Below are 22721 nucleotides of genomic sequence, written 5' to 3' on the forward strand. Positions count from 1 at the left end.
TTTATTTTCTTGGGCTCCGAGATCACGCTTGCTCCTGGGGAGGAAAGCTATGGCAAATCTAGACAGCATCCTAAAAAGCAGAGACATCACCCTGCCAACAAAAGTGCATTTAGTCAAGGCTATGGTATTCCCAGTTGCAATGTATGGCTGCGAAAGTTGGACCATAAGGAAGGCCGAGCGGCAAAGAATTGAGCCTTTTGAACTCTGGTGCTGGAGAAGACTCTTGCGAGTCCCTTGGACTGCAAGGCGAACAAACCGGTCAGTCCTAGAGGAGATCAGCCCTGACTGCTCCTTAGAAGGCCAGATCCTTAAGATGAAACTCAAATACTTTGGCCACTTCATGAGAAGGAAGGACTCCCTGGAGAAGAGCCTAATGCTGGGAGCGATCGAGGGCAAAAGAAGAAGGGGACGACAGAGAATGAGGTGGCTGGATGGAGTCACTGAAGCGGTAAGTGCAAACTTAAATGGACTCCGGGGAATGGTAGAGGACAGGAAGGTCTGGAGGATCATTGTCCATGGGGTCGCGATGGGTCGGACACGACTTCGCACCTAACAACAACAACAACATGGATATAGTGTGGTAAGGGGGAGAACACCTTTGAATATGTATGCTTGCATGCAGCTGTATGCCTCCAGCGTTGAGGAAGGAGCTGTCTTCAAGACACACCCATGCTGATTTATGAATTTATTTGTTTGCATTTCTCCAAGTAGTTTTGTATAGCCCTCAGGGAGGATTTCAAAAACAATGAAATCATTAAATCATCCCCAAGTCACCTAAAACACTTGAAATGTTCAACCATAACAATGAGATAATTACAGTAAATAAAATAACAAGGACTCACAATAAAATGCACCCAGAAGCCTACTTGGAAGTTCTCAGAAGCTAGTAAATCACTTAAAACTAAAGCCTTTCTGCCAACTGTTCAAAGCCATTGAGAAAGATGCTTTTAAAAACATTCTTTTAAAAAATATGGAGTTGGTGTGACAGACTTCTTGGTTGTTCAAATATGCTTTTAATAATTTTTAACTTATTAAATATTCAAATTTTATCTACATATACTATTTTTAATGTGTTATTGATGTAATCTGCCCAGAGTCCACAGAGATAGGGTAGACAACAAATGTAATAAATATATATATAAATAACTACCAGGGAGATGCTTCCATCCATCCAAATGTAGCATCCAACAACCTAGGCATTTTCATGCTGATCTTCACACATAAACAGACTCATGGGAGAAAGTGGTCTCAAAATTATCCTTAACCCAGACTTACTGGGTGTTTTAGAGGTCAAAAGTAGTACTTTGAATTGCACTTTCCAAAAACATTGAGAGCCAAGACAATTCTTCCATCATGGATGTAGTACAATCTTACAGATTATTTGTACCGATTGAAGTTTCTGAATTGACTTTAAAGATATGCCCATGCTAGAACAAAGTTGAGTCCAGTATCACTTTTAAGGTATCTAAAGAAGTGTGTCAGCACACTAAAACTTATAGTCAGGATTAAACTTTGTTGGCCTTAAAGATGCCACTGGACTCAACATGACTACCCACTTGAATCCATCATGTGTGATCATGACCCTTACCACACGGGAGTCTCTGCACCAGACTGCCGGCTGTTGTTTGAGCTGGGGTAGGTTGCCCTGCCTCTGCCCACTCCTGCACAGGGGAACATTTGGCCTGCACCTCATCCGCCCCAGCTGGGTGCATGGAAGCTGGGGCGGCAATATTTCACCACGCTGTGGGGTAGTGTAGGCCTGTTTTTTGTGTTTAATTTTTAGGAATGTGGTATTGCGGTACAAGTCAGTACCACATTCCTAAAAATTAAAAATGCCCCAGGCAGCTCCGCCACATTGCACATCACGGCCAAGCCACCTATAGCATTTTTGTCTCTTCCGGGATGCTGTACTCATGGCTGCAGGTGGGGAGGAGCCAGGACAGGACAGGCTGACTCTTCCCTTCCAGACAACCCAGACCTGATATAGGCCTCGTTGCTGCTTGGGGCAAAGAAGGGAACATGGAATTATCTGCCCGGTGCCAAGATCATGCTGAACTCGGAATTTGCTCGGCCATCGGACAAGCTGTGAATCGGGGCAGATTCCCGGTGCATAAAAGGTCCATGAGAGGCTGCCTTTGAGACAGTAAACCCTGTTGATAAGAGGTGCTCCCAGACATGAATGCTTCCTGGGAAAACACAAACAGTCCCTGATCTGGTAGCACCCCTAGACTGTGTGGCTCATGCAGCTTTCAACTCCTAGATTGACTGGACCGTCTGCCTCCCATCAACTTTTGTCTTGTTTGGATTATACTTCAGTTTGTTAAACTTGCATTATTTATCTATGCATTAGTTTTAATCCAGTTTGAGGAATCCTTGTTATTGTTAGTACTTTCAGCAGACTCCTAACCTCCTTCAGGATTCCCTGTGTTCCATTCAGGGAAACCACTGTAAGCATTGGCTTGACTTAGCAGCCAGTTATAATCAGCAAATTCTCTTGAGTCATGCGTGAGAGTCAGAAAACTTGAGCAGGAGAGAGAGGAGCATTCAAATGATATTGGGCTTTGACAGAGGCAGGAGCAGCACCCTTTTGCTGCACTGTTTCTATCTGCTCCATTGTTCTGTGTGATGTGTGAGTGGACAGTAGCTGTGTTCTTCTGGTTTGCCCCCTTCTAGTTTTACCCCCGCTTGGCACCAAATAGAGCCCATTTCTTTTCTATTTTGGCTCTCATCTTGTGAGAAAGGCCCCCCGAGGCCATCGCTGTCTTTGGATCCCCTAGGCACAATGTTAATAGACAGAAAAGAGGTAAAGCTGTTTTATTTGTGAAGACTTTTAATGGAGTTTAAGCTGCAGGCATTTTGGGGTCAGGGTTTTAATTATATTTTGTACGTTTTTAATTTTTGGAGTTGTAATCTGCTATGAGCCACCCAAAACGGCAGGGTATAACTGTTTTAATGAGTAAGGAATTAATGGAGAATTCAGTGGGAGAGGGTGTACATGTCAGTGGCCCTCCCTTCAGAGGATCAGGGGTACTTGGCCCTGGCAAACGAATCTGTGAAAGCTGGGGAACTCATAGCAGTGTGACTGTGTTTCCTTTGTAGGAGTAGGCATGCTCTCAGATAATGTGTGTATTACTCTGTTGGCAATCCTAATATAATCTTACCATAGCATGTTTGCTATATTTCCTTCTGCTCTTGCGTGAGAACTGAAAGCATGTAGAGACGTATGTATGCTGTTTGACTGTGCTTCCCATTCCTGTGATGGAAAGCTGGATAGATCTGAGAAAAGGTATTGCAGCCTTTGAGGAGGCAAAGGAACACAGTGTGTGTTCTGGGATGTCATCCAGAAATCTGTGTGTGGGTGGAAAAATCCTCATTAGCAAACCATCATCATTGTACTATCAGAGCAGTGCTTAAATGCATGTTACAAATAAACGGATGACATTAATGGGACATAGCTTTGCTGTTGGGTAAATGTGATGTTTTCCTGTGATCTCAGAAACCCACAAAAAGCTGCATGTAGTAACACGGGTGATATTCTGTTGATGGTTATGTCTGGAAACTCCATCGTGTTTATTTGACACGGAGCAAGAAAACAGTTATGTTGTAAATAAATATTTAAAATGCTGTGATACCTTAGGAACTAGCTGGTTTATGTTGCATAGACTTTCTTAGGCAACACTTTGTTTCATTTATTTAGATATATAAAGTTGGGAATGTTTACTTAAAATGAACAAAGCACCTCAAAGAAATGAAAGAAGAAGCACTTCCCTCCCTAAAGGCTTACAATCTAAATATTGACAAGACTGCCCTCTCCTTACCTCCAACTTATTTAGTCATGTGTGTGACAAATCAAGACTTATCAGGAAAAGGAAATGCTATCGAGCAAAGAACGACTTTACTTTTGGTAACTGTATGTTGCTTGTGTATGGCAGGTTCATAATTCTTTCCGTGGTGCTCTTCGGACTGGCATACAATCCCAATGAGACGTGCTCTCTTAATTTGGTGGACCATGGCAGAGGCTATCTGGGTATTTTGCTCAGCTGCATGATCGCAGAAGTCGCTATCATCTGGCTCAGTATGCGTGGCAGCATCTTATACACAGAACCTCGGGATTCGATGCAGTATGTGCTGTATGTCAGACTGGGTAAGAGGCAGTGGCCAGGGGACTTTATAAACATTTGACCTTAATGCAGCCATCTGTCACACTCTCAAAGGATTCTCCCTTCTGCACGCTGGTAAATGGACACAGATCCTTTAACCAATTCTGTAAAATAAGAATATTCAGTCCTTATTAACTTAAATGACTTCTTATCCAAGGGCATTGTCATGGATGGATCCCCTAGGCACGATGTTAATAGACAGAAAAGAGCTGTTCATTAACAGAGCTATTCTAGTCATTGGTTTAGTTTCTTTTTCTTTTTTTACAGATGTGGGAAATGCTGTGGTTTACTAAAGTTCCCCTTGTGAATGTGGTTTATGTTTTCCAGATGCCTCTATGAGGTCTGCATCAGTTTACCATGTGTAAAAAGAGTTCTCTTGTGTTTTTGAACTTTTGACCATCTTCGTTTTTTGGATACTTGCCACTTTTATTTTTTTGAGCCTTCCCATCTTCTCTCCCCTGTTGAGTTAAATAGTTTACAAATTAGTGCATTCCAAGCAACTCTTGCATTCTTCATTACTGAGAAAGAGATGTAAATGTATTATTTTTACTAATGTCTACATTTAGCTTGTACAAAAGTACAAACATGGTATGTAACACATGGCTACCTTCCTTTCTATGGCCTGGAATTTCATTCATAAAAATTATTGAAAGACAAATGCATGCTTTAATGTACATACACCCAGTTGGCTAGAAATTGCACAACATTTCTCATCTTGCTTTCTGTGTATACATTGAGCATCCAATGGTCTGTCTCTCTTATCTGTGATATATCAATGGGATATGCTTTATCCTTGGAAGGATGCATCATTTCTTCAGGCACTGTGTTTGGGGAGAAATGAAGTATGTCTCTCATAATGAGTAGTATTCAGTAGGTACTTGTTAGTCCCTAAACAGATGCTTCTTGTCTCTTCAATCTATATGGAGAATATATAAGTCAGAGGCATGGTTTTGCTGATTCTACTGAAACCTAATTTCCTGACACTAGCAAAGATGGATTAAATTTAGATGACAGTGGAGTGGAAATTGGTGGAAGGAACAGTAACAGTTTGAGATATGTAGATGATATCACTACTGGCAGAAACCAAAAGGGAGACTGAAACCAAGAAATCTGGAGACTGGAAAGGGCAGCTGTGTAGGAGCTAGAAAAGGTTCTTAAGTGTAATGATGTGCTTCTCGTGATCATCATCAAGTTAATTGATAGACTAGTATTCCCTGTTACTATGTGGAGGTGTGAAAGTTGGACAATAAAGAAAGATGACCAGAAGGAAGTTGATTCATATGAAATGTGGTATTTAAGATCCTGGGCTGATCCTGCGTTGAGCAGGGGGTTGGACTAGATGGCCTGTGTGGCCCCTTCCAACTCTATGATTTTATGATTCTAAGAGAGTTTTACAGATACCATGGACTGCCAAAAAGATAAATAGGTAGATTCAAGATCAAATCAAGCCTGAACGCTCCCTAGAGCCTCAAATGGCTACACAGAGGCAATAATTCTTTGATCACATTATGAGAAGACAATAATGCTAGGAAAAATTGCAGGTAGCAGGAAAAGAGGAAGACCCAACGTGAGATGGATTTAGTAAAATAAGTTAAAGCCCTTAGTTTTGCAAGATTTGAGAAAAGTTGTTTAAGATGTTTGAGAGGTCATTCTCTCATATTATCTTCAGAAGTAGGAAGCAACTTTGATGGCATTTAACGCATACACACACACACACACCAGAAAATCTGGTCAAATTCTGGGAGCTAGTTGTGGCTTTGTAGAAAAGAAATGCATTGACTTTTGACTATGGAGTGATAAAAATAAATGAACATACACAGGTCTCTTGAAAATATCATTTTGAGATTGATATTTTTAATGTCAACTTTTGTTTATTTAACATTTAGCAATTAAAATTAATTCAGTTTCATTTGAGGTCTGGGCAGTGCAGTATTCTACTTAATAATAATTTTGTTGTAGGAATTAAAAATATAAGAGGGTTGTTATTATTTTGCAGATATATCACAATGTTTTCTTTTAGTTGCACCATGCTCTGCTTTAGAGTTAGATCCTGCCATCTAGCTCTTGAGAAATTAAATCACACTATGTGCCTCATTCAGCATTATGTAGAAGCAGAGGAAAGGGTTAATCTATTTCAGATTTGCTAGACTAGCTGTTTGAGCTAAATTTCTCAGTATTGGCAAGATTAATCAGTATTCAAAACAGTTGTGATTCCACAAAGAAATACTATAGAAGTAGAACCTTACATGGGTATGTCTTATATTGCCTTGGTTGAACACACTCATATTCTTTTAAAAGTACCTATTTGGAGTGGTATTTAGTGGGTTGGATCTGAATCTTTCCCTTGAACGTTATTTTTTTAATGGTTAATTTTCTGAAATTCTCCTGCTAGAAAAGAGAGTGCCAGGTTTAACTTGTTTGGAAACAGGTTGATTTTATTTGAGTGAAATAATAGTTTGAAATGCCTGAGAACTGCTGATAAGAAATAGTATGGTGGGATTGACAGCAACATGATGGTTAGGCTGCCTGTCTCTGACATCTTGTGAAATGAAGTGGGTTTTGTTGATGTTGTTATGGAATAATGCTTCTCTGTTGTGTATTATATTCTTATTGTTTCAGCCATCCTAGTGATTGAGTTTGTCTATGCTATTGTGGGCATTGTTTGGCTAACTCAGTACTACAGTTCCTGCAATGATGTGACTGCCAAGAGTGTCACTTTGGGTGTGTATGTGAGGTTTTTTTATATGAATTTGTTTTCTACTTGTTTAATGTTTCCCTCTCACCTTCAGTGCTTTAAATATAAAGTTAACTCATTCATAAACGTAAAAAGGCTCAAAGAGAGCTCGGTGTACCTTTTCCTTTTGTTTACCTTCTGCCTGAATTTGTGCCTGTGTGTGCATTTACACACAGACATATCACTATATCTAACAGTAATATAGCTGGTTTCCCTGTGGCATATGCTCTAGGAGCACAGAATATTGAGAGCAGGGAAAATGAAGGGAGGAGAAATTTGCTACTCAAGGCACTGAGAGCTTACAGAATCCTGGAAAGGGAAATTTTAAAAATTTGCTCAAAATGCCTTTTTTTAAAGGATGAAATGGCTTACAAAAGCAGTGAACACATTACAAATTAAAACAAAATAGAATAAAAGACCTCAGATGGTTTTATTCTGTTTATATGTATGCATGTGTGTGTGTGTACCTCCTTGGCACTCTGGGGCGTCACTCGCCCTGGAGGAGCAATCAAGTGTGGGATGCTCCCCCACTGCCTTCCCCGCCTCCTTCTTCCAGCCAGAAGAACCTGGGATGTGGCTCAGGTCCAGGGGGTCCAGTGTGGCCTTGACCACTGTCCACCCCCACTGTCCACAATACTGGGGGTGGGGGCTGAAAGGCAGGGAAAGGCTGATTGCTGCCCCTATGGGCTGGTCCTGGTCTGTGGAGCCCTATCCATGGCCTGCTCCAGTCCGGACCAGTAGAGGAAAGCCCAGGAAATGGCTGCTCCCTGGGTCCGCAAGGTCCACAGTTGCCATTACTGGGGTTGGGGAGGCCCACCTACCTCCTCTGCCCTCCCCCTTGGCACTACTGGGGCCCAGTAAGCCTGCAGGCCTCATCTGCCTGCCCCCTCATGCCTACTTCAGCCCACCCTGTGCCACCACCAAGCTGCTCCCCACCCTTCTAGCCTCCACGGGGTGCTACAAGCACCTCCAGGCTTTGCCATGGCCTTGTCATGCCCACTGGCCTCCTGCCTTCAGGCGCAGGCAACAAGAGGCCACCCAGCACTCTGCCCAACCCTTGCATGCTCCCTGCCCCACTTAATTCTTTGGTGGCCACCAGAAGGCCACCTCCATTTCTTCCTGGCCCCACCATCCTCCAGGCCTTGGATGCAGGTGATAAGGGCCCCACTACTGTGCATTCATTGCCATGACTGTCAGCAGCCTTTGCAGGTGCCCACTCACCTCCCGTTGGGGCAGGGGGCAGTGCTGGTGTGGCAGCTGGCTCCCAGCCCCTCATGCTCACAGCTGCCACCCGGGGTGGACTGCCAATGTCACCCAGCCACTTCCAAGCTTCCTGCCCCTAGAGCAGGTTTTGCTGCTGCCTTCCCACTTCCCATTCCCAGTGTGCTGAGAGGTTGGCGAATGGTGGAGCAGCAGTGGCCACTTTAAAACTAGGCTAGGTGCTGCCAGCCACCACCACCCCTCCCCGTGGAAGTGCAAGAGGCATGGAGCACTGCAACCATTTAAAGCGGGCTTAACACACACACATATCCCTAAATCCTTCAGCTCAATTCAATTTGACAGCCCTGGGGTTACTATATCTATTAACTATTGTAAGACATTAGACTCTCTGAAGCAATCATAAAATGTATATAAGAATGGCCTTCACTTTAGTTGGTGAACCCAGGTAGAATAAAGATTGCTGCTATAGAACATCCACATTCATAAAACAAATTTGACAGGTAAGCCATGTCTTCTTCTTGACTAAGTTTTTCAATATTTCTGCTATTCTTTCACTAGGAATGGTTGTCTGCAACTGGGTTGTCATTCTGAGCGTTTGTATCACTGTCCTATGTGTCTTTGACCCAACGGGACGCACTTTTGTGAAATTACGAGCCACAAAGAGGAGGCAACGCAATCTGAGGACATACAACTTGAGGTAAGGAAGAACCGGAAAAACATTTCAAGGGAATAGAACAAAGATTGAGTCCAGTGGCAGGTTTAAGACCAACAAAATTTTATTCAGGGTGTAAACTTTTGGGTATATAGCACACTTCCTCAGCCTCTGTTACACCTTTCTAAACCCCCTGATGTCAGTGGAATTAGAATGGTGTAACTCTTCTTGTGACTGCACTATTTGTCTCTTAACCAGTCCTGGATAATATTTCTGGTTACTAACGATGGTGAGCAGTTCATTTTAAAGGAGGATTGCTTGGTTTCACCTTTAGAAATTTTCCCATTCCAAACGTAAGAGGAATCATCATCAGCTGTAGGTCTCTTGAAGGCTGAAGGAGTAATAACGTTCAGTAAATGTGCACACAGATAATGTCTAGTGCTGCTTGGATGCTAGACTGCAAGCATCATACCTCCAGAGCCATACACGTATGTATGTAGAGTGGATCAGAATTTGTTCATATATTTATCCTTTGTTTTAATTAATCACTGTAATAGGCACTCTGTCTTTGCTGTTTATGTGTTTCTTTCTTTGGTTTCTTTCTGAGCAGATGTTGCGCATCCACGGTTCATTTATAATCCTTCCCTCTGCTTATTCTAGACACCGTTTGGAGGAGGGACAGGCTAGCAGCTGGACTCGGCGGCTTAAAGTTTTCCTTTGCTGCACTCGAACAAAAGATTCCCAATCAGTAAGTTGCACCTACCTTTTCCAGCAGAGAGTAAATTATTTATAGATAATCAGATTCCAGTCTTCTCAGATGGTTGGATTATGAGAATTGCCAGGATCATTAGTAACTCTTCTTTAGGTAATATCTCCTGGAACTCCATGAACTCTTATTTAGAGTTCTGTTTTATGTCTTGATTTGCCATTTGGTGTGCAGTTTGTTCAGCAGATTAACAAAAAACTGGATGTACAAATGGGGCAGGCAGGCACCCGGAAAATATGGATTCTTTCTTTCCACTCCAAAAACCTAATACTTAGTGTTCTTGCAGTTGCCTACAACATGGAGGGTAGTGAATAGTGAAAGACCATCATGAGCTAAGGATGCTATATATGTGGTGTGTTCTGATCTGCACTGGATACTCCTCTGCCCCTTTGCAGATTCACTCTGAGAGATCACAATTCTAGATGAAGCTTTATGTCGATAGCAGAAGCTGTTTTACAGCGGCTGAAATCTCTGCTCAGGCATAATAGTCAGTGAATAGCCTTGAATGTCTCTTGCTAAAATCATATATTACAAATGGACAAACTCAAACTTTGTGTAATCCTTTACTCTCCACCTTTCATGAAACAATGATTGAAAATTTCCTTGTTCGGTCTAATTTCAGTGTCATTCATTGTCCAAATTTGGGGTTTCCTCTATCATGGTCCCCATAATTTCCCACTCTGTAGCAAGAGTGGGAACAGGCCTGTAAAAAAAAGGAAGTCCCACAAGAATGGATATGGTTTCTCCTCCAAGGGAGATTTGAGTCCCGTCCTGGTCCACATAATCGGGCATTCCCTTTATGCAGCCTCTCTAGCAAGAGAAGGAACAGGCCTGTCAAAATAAGTAAGCCCCACAGGAATGGATATGGTTTCTCCTCCAAGAGAGATAACTTGATTGGCATGCTGTCATCTGAAGCAGGAAAAGTGCACTTATCTCCTTAAGGACAGTCAGCTTCCAGTTCCATAGCACCTTAGAAACCAACAAGATTTGTAGGGGGTAATGAGCTTTTGACGAAAGGAGCTTTGGCTCTTGAAATATCATACCCTAAAATTTTTATTTGTCTCTAAGGTGCCATTGGACTCAAATCTAGCTGTTCTACTGCAGACCAATGTGTCTACCCTCTGAAACAATCTATGTATAGGGATGTGATCACAGAAAAAATTATAAAACCCTGAAATGAGCAGGAGCAAGCAAGGAAGAAGGAGGTCTCTTCCGAGATCTGACAAGATGATGCCATACCATGCCTCCCCCCCCCCCCATTTAACTGGAATTCTAATCCAGGATTCATTGTTCAGAATCCCAGGCAGAGTCTGCACTTACTTTCTTTATTCCATTGTCAATCCTGTTGAATTCAGATCGCTTTGAACTCAGGTCTTCCTCTCTCCCTTCCTCCCCATTGAAACAGGAAAGTCTTCTGCACATGGTTAGGGAGGCTCAGAAGGTGGGGGGGGGGCTCTTTCTTTTCTTGAAGCCTCTTTCTTTCTTTTCTTGAAGTGGGGGGGGGGAGAAACCAAGCAGGGAGCCTCTTTCTTTTCTTGGAGGGGAGGGGGAGAGGATCTAAAAAGGCAGAGGAGGGAGGAAAAATCCAGGACCGACAGAAGTTGAGACAAGTTAGGGGCTTCTCCTTTAAGGCAAGCGTGTCATATGACCAGGTGTGGCCTATCAGAGGTTCTCTACCACGGAGCTTTCTTTATTCAGGATTTTCAGCACTCCAAGATATGGCACACTAAAGGTAGGGTCACCCCGGATCAATCCTTCTTGCTGCAGAAGGAAAATTAAAATCGCCCCAAATCCAAACGGAAATCGCATTCTGTGTAGAGGGCAGGGACTGAACTGATCTGGGGATGGAATAAAAGCTCCGTGCAGTTTCCACCCCAGTTACTGGGAAAGAAACAGACTACAACAGTCAGGAGTGCTAATAAGAATAAGCCAGGTTTACACTCATCATAAACAAACTTCTATCTTCAAGACCAATAACTCTTTAAATGCCATCTAGAATGTCTTGAAGGAAAACAGGGATATAAATGTGATCCATTCATTCATCCAGCATGGTTCTAAGATGGAATCTATAAATAGTATACCTCACATAAATTTGAACGTTAAGGAGTTGAAACCCGGTTCCGTATTTCAAAACAGATATTTTGGAAGGATGTTTGGCAGTTAAGGCTTGAACACTAGGCTAGTGTCCTCTCGCTCTCACATTTTGTCGTAAGCTTCTTTTTCACTTTTCCCTCCTTGGATTTTTCAGGATGCCTATTCTGAAATTGCATATCTCTTTGCTGAGTTTTTTCGAGACCTTGACATAGTCCCATCTGACATCATAGCAGGCCTAGTGCTTCTGCGTCAGCGGCAGAGAACAAAACGCAGTGCAGTGCTGGATGAAGTGAGTATATGGAATGTTTTGTGGGTGCTTTTTCATTTATGAAGCACAGAGATTGCTAGCATGTTTACCTGGCCCAAAGTCACCTTTTTGCCTGAAAATTGCAAATCTTCATGCTTGGTGGTTTAAAGTTCAGAAACATTTTGCTATCAGAATGGGGGAGGAATCATAATTTTTTACATCATGCTTTCCCCTCTGCTGTGTGATTAAATGTCATCAAATATGTAGAAAAATGGTTCCTTCATTAGCCATGGAATGATCTGGATCCCCTGTCACATTTCCTTGTACAGATATATTTCTGCCTGTTGAGCACAACTTTCTTAATTTATTCTCATCAAAAATCCAATATGTCCTCTAAAATGTTGCTTCTGAGGGTCCCCAGGCATTTTTAACTGCAGGGGGAGGCAAGAGTGCCATTCTGTGTGTAGAAATCCCTTCAGTCCATGGTAGAGCTCCAAAATTATAGTCAACTATTTGTCTTGAGCATCTACTCTAGGACAAATGTCATGACACTAATCAGTCGAGTAGTGGAAAATGCAAGGCCAAATAGAAGCTACCAAATGACAAGTTCTGTGACAACTGCTCATTTTCAGTTTTGATGCTAAAGTTGAATGAAAATAGATCTTTAGGACTAATTTAAAATAAGAAATAGAATAACTAAGAAGACATGGAAATTTTGCCGAATGCACTGAAGAATCAAGGAAATAGGAAGTCTAGAGCAGGGGTAGTCAACCTGTGGTCCTCCAGATGTCCATGGACTACAATTCCCATGAGTCCCTGCCAGCATTTGCTGGCAGGGGCTCATGGGAATTGTAGTCCATGGACATCTGGAGGGCCACAGGTTGACTACCCCTGCTCTAGAGTGCTGGATTAGGAACTCCAGGTTCAAGTTCCCACTTATGGAGTGACCTGTCTGACTCAATAAAGGAAGGCATGACCCTCCATTTACACAACCTGAGTGAGGCTGTCAGTGATAGGACGTTTTGGATTAATTCATAAGATTGCCATAAATTGGAAGTGACTTGATGGCACTCAACACACACACATGTTCAGTCACTCTCTTAGCCTAAACTTCTGAACACAGTAGTTGTTACATAAAAATGGAAGAGGGGAGGGCTCCCTGAGCTCCTGAGAGGAGTAGGATAAACATATGCTTGGTAGATTGGACATTATTTTTTAATCTGCAGTGCTGTAAGGCAAAGGGGGCGTCGTTCTAACATGTTCTCATTTTAACGTGTTTGTGTGTGTGTGTGATTTTTCAGGCAAATAATGATATTCTAGCCTTCTTGTCAGGAATGCCAGTAACCAGGAACACCAAATATCTGGATCTGAAAAACTCAGTAAGTCATCAGCCTTTAATGCTAACTGAAAACAGTTATATGGTGTGCATTAGTTTAAGAGACAGAATCAGTCATTTGTTTTAGCTCTGTTAGGAACTAACACTAATCATAAAAATCAAAGATGGAATAATCTTTTAGATTATGAACACCCATACAATTTGCTCCTTGCCTAAAGCAAGGAGCAGATGTTGTATGATGAGTATCAGCTGCAATAATTTCTTGTTTTTCTCCCATATCCATCTGCTGCTGTAATTCTTCCAGGTGCCTGTCCAGTCAGTGCAACTGGAATTGGCAGCACAAATTGCCCCACACTTTATTTTCAAGCTCAGTAGTACAGCATAGCATCATCTAGTCTTTTAAAGCAAATGGGAGCGTCAACTGCATACACAATCCTTATAGCACTGTAAGCTGGAAATGACTTTGCAGATTTGTACATGCCAGTCCCTCTTTCTCCTTGGCTGTCAAGTGATCTATCAGGTGCTGCAAGTTCTGTTCATGTGATCACTGTAGCAGTGGAACAGCAAACTCATACAAGGTCTCTCTTTAAGTCACTGGAATCAGCTCTTTCTTGCTCTCGATTAGTTCTTACCCTCATGATCAGTTTTGAGTCAAAAACTGTGATTCTCTAGATGTGCAAGCCAGGCCACATGTTTTCTACCTTTTACCGGGGTGGTGGATTTCTTCTGACTTGCATTTAAGTAATTTACCTGTCTGGGGAAAACACTTAGCCATTAAAGAAGTCTACACCAACTTCCTTCCCTCTTGGAGTACTCTGGTTGCAGGAGGTCATTCTTAGCTAGAGAAACCCAAAATAATTTTGTTATTTCTTGGGGACTGATGAAATGTTATAAGAAACACATCTCCAGGGATGCCTTTAGGATACTTTATTTCTCTTGTTTCTTCCAGCAAGAGATGCTACGCTATAAAGAGGTCTGTTACTATATGCTTTTTGCATTGGCTGCTTATGGCTGGCCCATGTACTTGATGAGGAAACCCACCTGTGGACTCTGTCGCTTGGCCAGATCCTGCTCGTAAGTACCCATCCAAGCTTGCCCTGTTTCCTTCTGATGTTCTTTGTCTCTCGAGTCATTTCCTCACTACTCATTTCTCTTTCATTCTTCTTTTGTTACCAGCATTTGGTTAGCATAAGTAGTTTCTGACTGAGTCTGTCATTACTGATAGAACCAACCTCTTAAAATTTCCTAAATAATGGCAAGGTGGGGCTGAGCATAGAATTGTTCCCTCTAGGCACTGTGTCACCTGTTCATATCCTCATTGTCCATCTGGACAGGGATTCAGTATCCTCCTGTGTTGGTTAAGAGTGGCCAGCACCAGGGGTATAAACTATGGGGGGCAGTGGGGTTCAAGCTCCGGGGACTTCCCAGAGGGGGCAATCCCTCCCACATGGCCTGCCACGTAGCATCATGAAGCCCTGTCAGTTTCTAGGAGGCACAGGGCTGGTTTTGTTTGTTTTTGTAAAGATAAGACTAATGGGGGAGCTTCAGTTGATAATACTGTCTCCGAAAGAACAACACGGAGAGAGAGAAATCATGGAAAGGGGGAGAGGAAAGATAAAACCATGTAGCAATCAGAAAGCTTCAGGGATTGAACTGAAGAATGCATTTTCTGGAGGCTGCAACACACACTGTGCACACACACAGCTAGGTTTGAGTCCTGTAGCACCAGAGACCAATAAGATTTCGGAGGAATAAAGTTTTGAGAATCAAAGCTCCCATTTTTGGTATCTTACAAAAATTGTGTTGGTCTCTAAGGTGCCACTGGACTCAGCTCTAACTATTCTATGGCAGGCTGTCACAATTATCCTCTGAAACTATCTGAAGAAAGTAATGGTTGAGGGGAACTGTGGTTTGCCTTCATGGGTGGAATAGTAATATCTGCATCATTACTGTGTCTTCATGGGGGCCTTGCCTCGGAGAATGAAATGATCCCATTTCTGTTTTATCTTTAACTATGGGTATGAAAGGGTGTTACCAAGGACCCTTTTCTTACCTAGACATGTGATGTCTGCCCTGATTCCACCCTGGTTAAATTTGCCTGGGCAGCCATGTTAGGAGTAACAGTGTCTTGCTTTGGTAGACTTAAGTACCTGAAGAAGTGAGTATGTGACTCAAAAGCTGCCACAAATTTAGTCAGTCTGTTAGGTGCTACTGGACTCTTGCTCTTTTGCTTTGAAAAAAGATGAGGTCAAGGCTTTCCTCAGGTTATGCTACTGAGTGGCCAAAACCTTGGGCAGTAGACTGATTCACTGATGGGATATCTGCATGCCTACCCATTGCGACAGGGGCCTGCAAAACCAGGCAGCCCCCCCCCCCCCTTGATCTAACAAGATAATTTCATCAGCAAATAACAAGTCTTTCTGACTGCAAAATCTTATTACTATCAAGCAGTTGAGCTGATTACCTTTTCCTGGTCTTCCCTGACTGTCTCCTGGACTACCAGCCTATTTCAGGTATGGGGGAAGCCTGCCAGCCCATTTGTCCACCCTGCCTAGATACAATCTGCTTTTTTCTTGGTGTAGCTTTTGCCTTTCCTTTTGTCATGGCATGGAGATATGGGAGAGGCCTCCTCCCTGGCAGGCTTTTTGTCTGTCCTGCCTGAATGCAATATCCTTTTGTCAACTTTCTAGGAAGCCATTCCTCCACATAACTCAGTCAGAACCAAGAAATGCATAGATTATCATCCTGGACTCACCTGGAATTTCTGGTCCTTATTTCTTTGAAATTCTTTTGTGCTGCTCTGCCAGACAGAACTGTGCAGTCTCATCCTTTCCAACTCTGCTTTTCTTTTTCTGGAACTTTGGGACATTTACGTGCCATGTAGAAGCACTGCTCTACTGCCTGTCTTTAGGATCTTTGGAGGTTTTGCCTAAAGCCCCTGTTCTCAATCTTTGGATCATCAAAGCAGACAATGTACTGGAAGCTAAGGTGATCTGGGTATCCTGAGACTTGTTGCTTTAGAAAAAAAAGAAATAGAATATATGGGAAGAGCCATTTTTTGTCTCTGTGTTTGTACATGGCAGGGGGGGAGATAAATCTGGTTAATCCTTAACACTATTTCACTCCCTTATATATTTCGGAAACAGCCTCCTGGGAGGAGACTGTCTGGGGCCCTGTCTGTCCAGGTCCATTCTGATTGGCCCTCCCCCTCCAGCTCCCACCCTCCCTCCTTGCCTGCTAGAAGCCTTGTGGCTACAGCCTCCATTGTTGCTCACAAGGAGAGAGGTAGTGATGGGAGGAAGCCAGGGGGAAGGGAGTTTGCAGCCTTCCTGCGGGCCACAAAGCCCTGTCACTACTGTGGGGAGGGACTTTCCACTCCCTTTAGCCCGGGAAGCGCTCTTACCGCAGCGAGAGAGCTTGCCAGGCCAAAGGGAGCCTCCTGTGGCAGTGCCACCAGTGGGGAGGGGGGGCTTTCCACTACCTTTAGTCTGCTTTGTGGGCCGAAGGGAGCCGTGGCCACCCTCTCATGCCCTGCTGCCTGCCCCCTCTTTCAAAGCCCATTTTTAAAATGGGTTTTAACACTAGTCAAATATAGAAAGTGAGGCAATTGTGCTGTCCTGGGCCCTCCTTCAACCAGACAAATGCTTACATATTTTCCAGCCAGGATATTTGAGAAGCCAGTATTTACTGTGGATTCTGAGATGCATTTGGAGATTAGTATTTAGAGCTTCTTGTGGCACAGAGTGGTAAAGCAGCAGACATGCAGTCTGAAAGCTCTGCCCGGGAGGCTGGGAGTTCAATCCCAGCAGCCGGCTCAAGGTTGACTCAGCCTTCCATCCTTCTGAGGTCGGTAAAATGAGTACCCAGCTTGCTGGGGGGTAAACGGTAATGACTGGGGAAGGCATTGGCAAACCACCTCGTATTGAGTCTGCCATGAAAACACTAGAGGGCGTCACCCCAAGGGTCAGACATGACCCTGTGCTTGCACAGGGGATACCTTTACCTTTTTACTGAGTATTCAGCATTTAAGTGCTGTAGTTGTTAGAGTGTTGGTCTAAGATTGGGGAAACCAGAATTCAAAGCTCCACTTAGCCAGGAAACATGCTATGTCATCTTGGACCAGGCAAATGCCTTCAACCTAAGTTAAACAGTTTACAGTCTTTCTCTGCTGCTTCAGCCTCCAAAGGACGATGGGGATCATCCGGAAGCTGCTCTCAAAGCAAAAGACTGTGCTATCTCTTTCAGCCCTCTGTGCTCATCCTGGGTTCATCTTTCAGCCCTCTGTGCTGGAGAGGGGGCTTCTTTGCAATTGTTTTCTCCCATTCACCTCTCTGTGGTCTTTACATCAACCGTCTCTTCCCAGCTTTTAGTATCCCAGCAAGAACAGACCTCATTTGCCTCCTTGCTGCTGAGTGATGGAACAGCTACTCTAATCAGCCTGGGATGGCACAGGATTACTAGGAAGGAACTAGGAGGTCAATGTGATCCACACCAGCAGGTGCTTAGTTTAGGAAAAAGAAGCCACACAGCTGATACGTTTACTTCAAAGAGAGGAGGGATCTTGGCCATGATGAGTGGATTTGTGGGTTTTAACATATAATCACTGATGGCATCAGGAGATTGCAAATGTCGATTCTGATCACTGAGATCAGTTTTGGTAACCTATGAAAGAGCGTTCGAGAAGAAGGAACGTGACGTCCCGGAGTTGGTCCTTTATAGTGTCAGACTTATCTTGATCTTCTGCGTCACTGATTCTGTCCAGACAAGATGATCAGTTCCTAGAGTTTTGGAACATGCGTGCAGTAATAAGGTTTCAAATTTGGATAGCTATCTGGTTATTGTTTAAAAGTTATCCATTTCAGAAACCTTCAATAAAAACTGGGGAAAGAATTCTTCTGAAGTTAAGGTAGATGTAAACTTAGTGATTGGAAGAGAACTGCTACTTTCACCAGTCTTTTCAGGAAACTCTTTTGGACTGTCCATGTACAGTAGATAAATGGTGGGAGATTTCCCTGCCCCTTGGGATAGGCATGCAATGTTTACTCACTCTAGTGCTTTTTTAATATATGAAAAGCTGAAAAAGGAAGGTTGTCTCCACTAATCATGGATTTAACATTCAGGGATATATATGTAGTGATGAAAAGCAGACACACACTCTTTACCATTAGATGTTTTGTTACGCCCCCTCGTGTTCATAGAAGGTTTTACACTTGAACATTCATGATGTACGTTGCAACAGTGGCTCAATTCATATGTCACATTCTCAATCCTCCAAACCATGAAGTTCTGGATACATTTCACATGCTCAGCTGTCCTCCTCCCTCACTCCACCATTTTGTTGTTTATAAAATTAGAGCTCATCATGATGTCTCTTTTGGGGAAACTGTGGTTAGTGCTAACCTGGAACTGCTTTCGAGCTTCAAATCATGATTTCCAGGTTTGCTTTGGAGATATTTTCTACTTAGTGGTAACCATAGTTTACTTGATCTGGATGTCATGGCAAATTTTGGTTGTGCAAGCTACCAGGGGGAAGAGGGTATCCCAGTACGAGAGACAGGTTGGGGCAAAGAGGGAGTACATGATCCTCCAGCATGTTTCTGATTTACCAAAGCATGGTTCAAGGTTTGGGAATAGGATGCTGGAATTACACTAGTGTGCCACCAGTGGGGAAACCATTCTTCTTTTCAGGGGGAGGCTATTAAACTTAAAATAAATCCATTTGAATATGCCGCCTGACTTCTATGAGAAAATTAGCAAGGGTATGGAGCTGTACGTTGTCTTCCATAAGATAGTCTTCCCTAGGTACTTCACATTCCCCCCTCTACAGGTGGCAGTTTAACCATTTTTCCTCTTTTAAAGATGCTGCTGCCTCTGTCCTTCTCGGCCCCGGTATGCACCTGGTGTCACGATTGAGGAAGATAATTGCTGCGGCTGTAATGCTATTGCCATCCGCCGCCATTTCCTCGATGAACACATGACTTCTGTGGACATCGTGTACACTTCCTGTCATGATGCGGTGAGGATTGTACGGACCTTCCCTATCCTGAGGAATGTTCTTGAGGCAGTTCAGGGCTATGTGCTAAGCTAGTGGATTTAGTATCTATTTAGTGCATAGCAACATTGTATGTATGTTTATAGAATGCATAGGGTGTACATTTTTAAATGCATTTCAGCAGATTTTTTAAAAAGATCTTCCAATAAATTTGAAGATATCCTTGCCAGTATGTAAATAGGTCATTACAACTTGGGGGACCTCAAGCATTTTCCCTTTCCCAACTCTTCCCCACTTCTCTGAAAGTACCTGTAGCTTCTCTCCTTTTCCTGCTTCCTTCTCTCCTCCGTACCCACCAGCCAACCTACCTTTATTTTCTCAACATCTTCTTTAACCTCCTTTCCTCCTCCTTGCAGCTTTTCTCAGGGTAAACGGTTCTAGCTTCTTGGCTAGGCCTACTTACACAGTGCCAGCCATTGGTATGGGACCAGCTGTGAGGTGGCAAACATGCAAGGGCTTGCAGGCATCTCCTTATTTTCCCCCATCTCCTGCTCCACAAACTATTCCCTCTATTCTCCCTCCAAAGACTTTCATCACTTTTCCCTGCTTCCTTTTCTCCTTCCCGTCCACCCACTAAGCAACCTGATATCTGCCCTCATCTTCAGCCATATTTGTTATATTTAGGTAGTGTTGACACCTCTGATTTTATAGTGCCTCAAATGCCAGTTTGGTACAGTGGTTAGGACTGTGGACTTCTAATCTGGTGAGCCAGGTTCGATTCTGCACTCCCCCACATGCAGCCAGCTGGGTGACCTTGGGCCCGACACAGCACTGATAAAACTGTTCTGACTGAGCAGTGATATCAAGGCTCTCTCAGCCTCACCCACCTCACAGGATTTCAGTTTTTCCACAAGCCTAGTGCTTTCCTCAGGCACTCCTAAGGTTTGTAAATCTGTCTCAGGCTTGTAAGCATCTGGTTTTCTGTTCATGACTCCAGTGTCTGGATTGAAGTCTCCACAGATTTGGTGGAGAATTAGATATATAAAGTTAGCTCTTGTGTGACTTACATGTTGTTGTATTTCCTTCAGGTCTATGAAACTCCTTTCTATGTGGCTGTGGATCATGAGAAGAAGAAAGTGGTCATCAGTATTCGAGGAACTTTGTCCCCAAAGGTAATGTTTGTGTCCTGTTTACAGTTCAGCTTGCACCATTTTTTCGCTGTTCCTAGGAAACCACAAATGTACAAACACATCATAAGCATCTGTATGAGATTCATCTATGTTCTATTCCCCCCCCCCCAAGGATGCTCTGACTGATCTGACTGGAGATGCAGAGCGCCTCCCAGTGGAAGGTCACCATGGAACTTGGCTTGGGCATAAGGTATGCAGAACCTCTCCTTTTAACCCTTTTTTCTCAGTTTCCTTGAAAAGTATTTGATTTAAAACAGTGGTTCCCAGACGTTCTCAGGCTCCTACCCACTTAGCTCTCAGTCCTCATCCCTCATGTCCCACACACACATATGAATACACATCTCTTTCCTGGCGTTAGGTCTACTGCAAATTCAAAACACACTATATTGCCTATGCTTTTGTTGTTGTTGTTGTTGTGCAGCGGCCACATTTTAGTCTGGAAAAAATATACAAGCTTTTTGTAAAAGTAATTTGTAAAAACCACTTTGGGTCCTCATTGGGGAGAAAGACAGATGGGGAAAGAGAGTGAGAGAAGCAAGTAATGAAAAATCCTGTGGCCAGGATCAAGCAAGAGCAGGCTTTTCTGGCCTCCCAAAAATGGAGCCTGTTGGGGAAGGGTTGCCAACCCTGGGTTAAGAAAATTCCTTGAGATCTGGAGTAGAGCCTGGGAAGGACAGAGTCAAAGGAGGGGAAAGAGCTCAGCAGAAATATGATTCCATCCAGGCCAACTTCTGAAGCTGTCATTTCCTTCAGGAAGCTAATCATGGTTGGCCCTGGTCAGCACTGAGATGGGAGACCACCAAGGAAGTCCAGGGTTGCTACTACCCAGAGGCAGGCAATGGCAAGCTGCCTTGGAATGTCTTTTGCTAGGAAAACACATTTGCAGCAGGACGAGTCACATTGCTGCCCCCTACTGCTCCAGAATTCCTCATTGCCTCACTGCCCCCCCCCCCCGTCCACTGGCCCCCAAAGTGGCATGTTTTCCACTTTGGGAACCTCTAATTTAAAACAATCTTTTATCATTACATGACAGGTGCTTCACAATTGCATCATATAAATCTGCTGTGCAATACCAACCCAAAGGTCAGGGCTGGGTGATATATGCCTGCCTAAAGGCATTTGAGGCACTATAAAATCAGAGGTGTCAACACTACCTAAATATAAGCAAGCTTTTATAAGGCAACTGTAGCTAAAATGACTTTTTGTTATATTCGATGCAGCTCTTGCTATATCAGTGCATTCCAATCAGTCTAATCTCATGGCTGTGGAAACCTCTAAAATGAAGATGCTACTCTGACAGATTGCAGATGTCACACTTGTATATAGAGAAATGGCTTTTGGACCTCAGCAGGCTCTTGTCTGTGTTAAGAATAGATTCCTCTGTGAAAGTATACTTAAGAATAAGGAATTTAGACACTGTGACTGACAGTGCATTCGGAAGCTTGTGCCTTTTAATAAGATTAAAGTCATACACAGTGTTTCACAGTTTCAGCATTTTGAAGGCACAAAAGTTTTCTGCTTTACATTCCATACATGTGTTTGAAAGAATTATAGTTTATTAATTTTATCAGTTACACAGACATATTCTCCACCAGGCATTTGGTTGAGGTCTACCCGGACCATCGCTTCCAATTGGCCCTCAGCCCCCCCCCCCCCCATTATGACCGCCACTAATCTGCCTAACGCACTGGGTCCCAGTAAGAGTTGAACTGAGGCTCCTTTCCAGATCTATCATATTATTATTGCTGTTATCATGTTGGGGTTATTGGTATTGCACTGTTATTGCTGTTGTTACATGTGTTACCTCATGTTATCTTGTATCTGTTTCCTGTTTCCTGTAAACCGCCCTGAGCCTTCGGGGGAGGGCGGTATATAAATATAAATATAAATCATTAAATAAAATAAATTCTGATAAAAATCTTCAGTAAGATTTTTCCTTTTTCTTTGGAATTTGCTGTTGGCAAGTACATTCCTATAATTGATTCCCTCTGGTAACCATATTCCATGATGGCTGTCTCTGCCCTTTTTCTCCCTTATACTATGAGAGGTAGTCCTTCTCTCACCATTTAATTGATTTGAAAGATTATAGCAGCATTGTCTGAAATTGCTGAACATTTGTAGCTGTCCATATTGTAATGGCCCATTTAAGCTAGTTAATTCATATTTCGGAATATTGACTTTTAAAATATTCTTACCATGCTGTGCCCTATTGGTAGACAGTTCCGAGGATTACTAACTGTTTAGTTCCAGTTACATTACTTAACACTAAGCCCCATGGAAATCAAATAGATTCATTCCCAGATAATTTGGGGGGGGACTGGGGTGTATA

General features: G+C 43.1%; 1 protein-coding gene across 4 annotated transcripts in view; it reads left to right on the top strand.

Annotated features, from left to right (window-relative positions):
- DAGLA (diacylglycerol lipase alpha) overlaps positions 1-22721 on the top strand; it is a 132141-nt gene that overhangs the window by 94162 nt on the left and 15258 nt on the right. For all 4 annotated transcript variants that reach the window (XM_077321168.1, XM_077321170.1, XM_077321169.1 and 1 more), the window contains exons 4-13: positions 3933-4144; positions 6780-6881; positions 8674-8812; positions 9428-9515; positions 11782-11916; positions 13176-13253; positions 14160-14284; positions 19070-19226; positions 20291-20374; positions 20505-20582. In XM_077321168.1, coding sequence (XP_077177283.1) covers positions 3933-4144; positions 6780-6881; positions 8674-8812; positions 9428-9515; positions 11782-11916; positions 13176-13253; positions 14160-14284; positions 19070-19226; positions 20291-20374; positions 20505-20582 — 1198 coding nt within the window. The remainder of the gene's footprint in view (positions 1-3932; positions 4145-6779; positions 6882-8673; positions 8813-9427; positions 9516-11781; positions 11917-13175; positions 13254-14159; positions 14285-19069; positions 19227-20290; positions 20375-20504; positions 20583-22721) is intronic.

This window comes from Paroedura picta, chromosome 2 (assembly GCF_049243985.1).
Source record: "Paroedura picta isolate Pp20150507F chromosome 2, Ppicta_v3.0, whole genome shotgun sequence".
In the NCBI taxonomy this organism is placed as follows: Eukaryota; Metazoa; Chordata; class Lepidosauria; order Squamata; family Gekkonidae; genus Paroedura; species Paroedura picta.